Below are 2,541 nucleotides of genomic sequence, written 5' to 3'. Positions count from 1 at the left end.
ATACTGTTATATAGATGTGTTATATTTATTACTGGAACTCTTATTTACTGTCCTCTGTTATGCCTATTTCATCTTTAGTAGAATAACTTTTGTAGGCTGCCTAACCATTAATAATAGAATTAAAACAGTATTAGAACAGTAAGTATATAATAAACAGCCCCAGTCTTGGTTATTATTTTTACTATCATTAAATAATATTTTAATTAGCACTATTCAGAAAATTTAAGTGAAAACTTATCTGATTTAGGACATTTAAAAAAGACTATCTTGCTTGAACGTTTTATAATTTTGTTAAAACTTTTCTTTTAAAATTGTTTTGTAGTAAAAACACTAGATATTGAAGCAAAAACTGGCAGAAATATAAGACACGGTAGACAAGTCCACGATCATAGTAAAGATTTCAACTCTTTTAGTGGCTGATAGACCAAATAAACGAAAATGAGTAAGGAAATAGAAGATATGAATTATGTGATTAAAAACTTTACCTAATAGGCTTCTCTAGAACATTGAGAACATTGAATCCATTCTCTAGAACATTGACTCCATTCATTCATTCAATAACTATTTAGCAAGCATTTATTGTGTGTCAGTCTCTGATCTTGATACAGGGCATACATCAGTTGAAGACCTCTGTCCTTTTGGAACTTACATTCTAGCAGGAATAAGTGGACAATAAATAAACATAGTATGTAAGTAAAATTTATAGTATGTTAGGAGGCAATAAGTGCTACAGAAAAATGAAAAAAGTATATCAGGACAAGCAAAGTCTGGAATGCTGGGGCTGATTGTGGGATTGCAGTTTTAAATAGAGTATTCAGAGTTGTCCTTACTGATTGGTTGAAATTTAAGCAAAGCGATGAAGGATGTAAACAAATTAGATGTACAATATAGGGACCAAGTGTTCCAAGTAAAAAACTAGCCCCTTCAAAGGTGGGTACGTAATTGAGGAACAGCAAGGAAGCTAAATGGTTCTGTTATCTATTGGTGAGTAACAAACCATTCCAAAACTTTGTGGCTCAAAGCAATAATTTATTTAGATTATGATGGTGTGGGCCAACAGAGCAGGTGTTCTTGTCTGGGCCTGCTAGGCTGATGTCAACTGGACTTGCCTGTGTGTCTCTAGCCAGCTGGTAGGTCTACTGACAGGATGGTCTAGTAGTCTGAAGTGATGGTCAGCCTGTCTGGCAGTTGGTAGGCTCTTCACCAGGGTAACAAGACTAGTTCTTCTTCACTTGGCCATGATCAATGTTCCCAAGAATAGCAAGAGAGCAAATCCCAGTATGCAAATACTGCTCAAGGCCCTCTTGAATCATATTTGTTAATCCCCCTTGACAAAGCAGATCACCTGGTCAACCCAAATTCAAAGGATAGGAAAATAGATTCCCCTCTTGATAGGAAGATTTTCAATGTCATTTTGTAAAGGTGTGATTGTAGGGAGGGAAAAATTTGTGGTGATTTTTACAATCTTTTATACTAGTATACCTGGAACAGAGTAAGCAAGGAAGAAAGTAATAGGAGATGAGGTCAGAAAGCTTATGTAACTTCTGTTACAAAAAACAATGTAAGTCAAATGAAAAGGCAGTCCATAGTCTGTGAGAAGACATTTACAATCCATATACCATAACTGACACCAGATTAGTGTCAAGGATACATTAACTAAGTGTCAATAAGAATAAATAAAAACCCATAGAAAATTGGGCAAAGGATGTGAATAAACATTTCAAAAGTCACAGCAATCAGAAAAATGCAAGTTAAAACAATGTGATACTACTTCACACTCAACAACCAAGGTAAAAATATAATGTGGAATGCAATAACAAGGTACAAAAGATTACAGTGTGATACATTTATATACATTTCAAATGTCTTAAACAATAGTATGTGTTGATTATGGGTATAAATACATGTCCATATATATATGTATCCGTAATCAATACAGGTAGTAAAGGAATAGCATGTATATATTGTATATATTTGTATGTATGTGTGTATGTATTACAAAAGGGTAAAATAACATTTCCAGAAATGATACACCCTAACTTCAAGTTAGTGATTGTCTCTGCAGAGTGAGGCTGTTTGTAGAACTAGGGAATTGAAGGCAACCACTAAGCAAATGGATAGGTAAAATATGGCAATTACATCCTGTGGAATACTGTGTGTCATTTAGAAACGTGTTTACATATAAAGATGTAGCTATAGCAACATAGATAGATCTAAAAAACAATGTTTATATTAAAAAAGTAAAAAATATGGATCTGTAGCATCAAAACACATACATGCAGAAACAATATTTTACCAGTAAATGTATTTATCCAAGGATATATCACATTTTAATGTGAACTTATGAAATGGAGGGGAACAAAGAGGGAATGGGAATGAACAGGAAAACAAAAATAAGCAAATGAGTGCAGTCTTTCACAGCTCATGATTGTAATGATTCGTGGAGTGAATAATGTGATTAACTCAACACCACACTCAAGGTTAAGAAAAGAGTGGAAGGGGGAAACAAAAAGATTTAAGATTTTTTTTTTTTTTTTTTTT

General features: G+C 33.5%; 1 protein-coding gene across 1 annotated transcript in view; it reads left to right on the top strand.

Annotated features, from left to right (window-relative positions):
- SCLT1 (sodium channel and clathrin linker 1) overlaps window positions 1-2,541 on the top strand; it is a 214,721-nt gene that overhangs the window by 73,105 nt on the left and 139,075 nt on the right. The window contains exons 6-7 of the mRNA XM_012643284.1: window positions 129-142; window positions 1,498-1,537. Coding sequence (XP_012498738.1) covers window positions 129-142; window positions 1,498-1,537 — 54 coding nt within the window. The remainder of the gene's footprint in view (window positions 1-128; window positions 143-1,497; window positions 1,538-2,541) is intronic.

Source organism: Propithecus coquereli, unplaced genomic scaffold (genome assembly GCF_000956105.1).
Source record: "Propithecus coquereli isolate 6110/MARCELLA unplaced genomic scaffold, Pcoq_1.0 Scaffold195, whole genome shotgun sequence".
Lineage (NCBI taxonomy): Eukaryota > Metazoa > Chordata > Mammalia > Primates > Indriidae > Propithecus > Propithecus coquereli.
The sequence above is the reverse complement of the archived record's forward strand: the minus strand, read 5'-3'. Positions and strand labels throughout refer to the sequence as shown.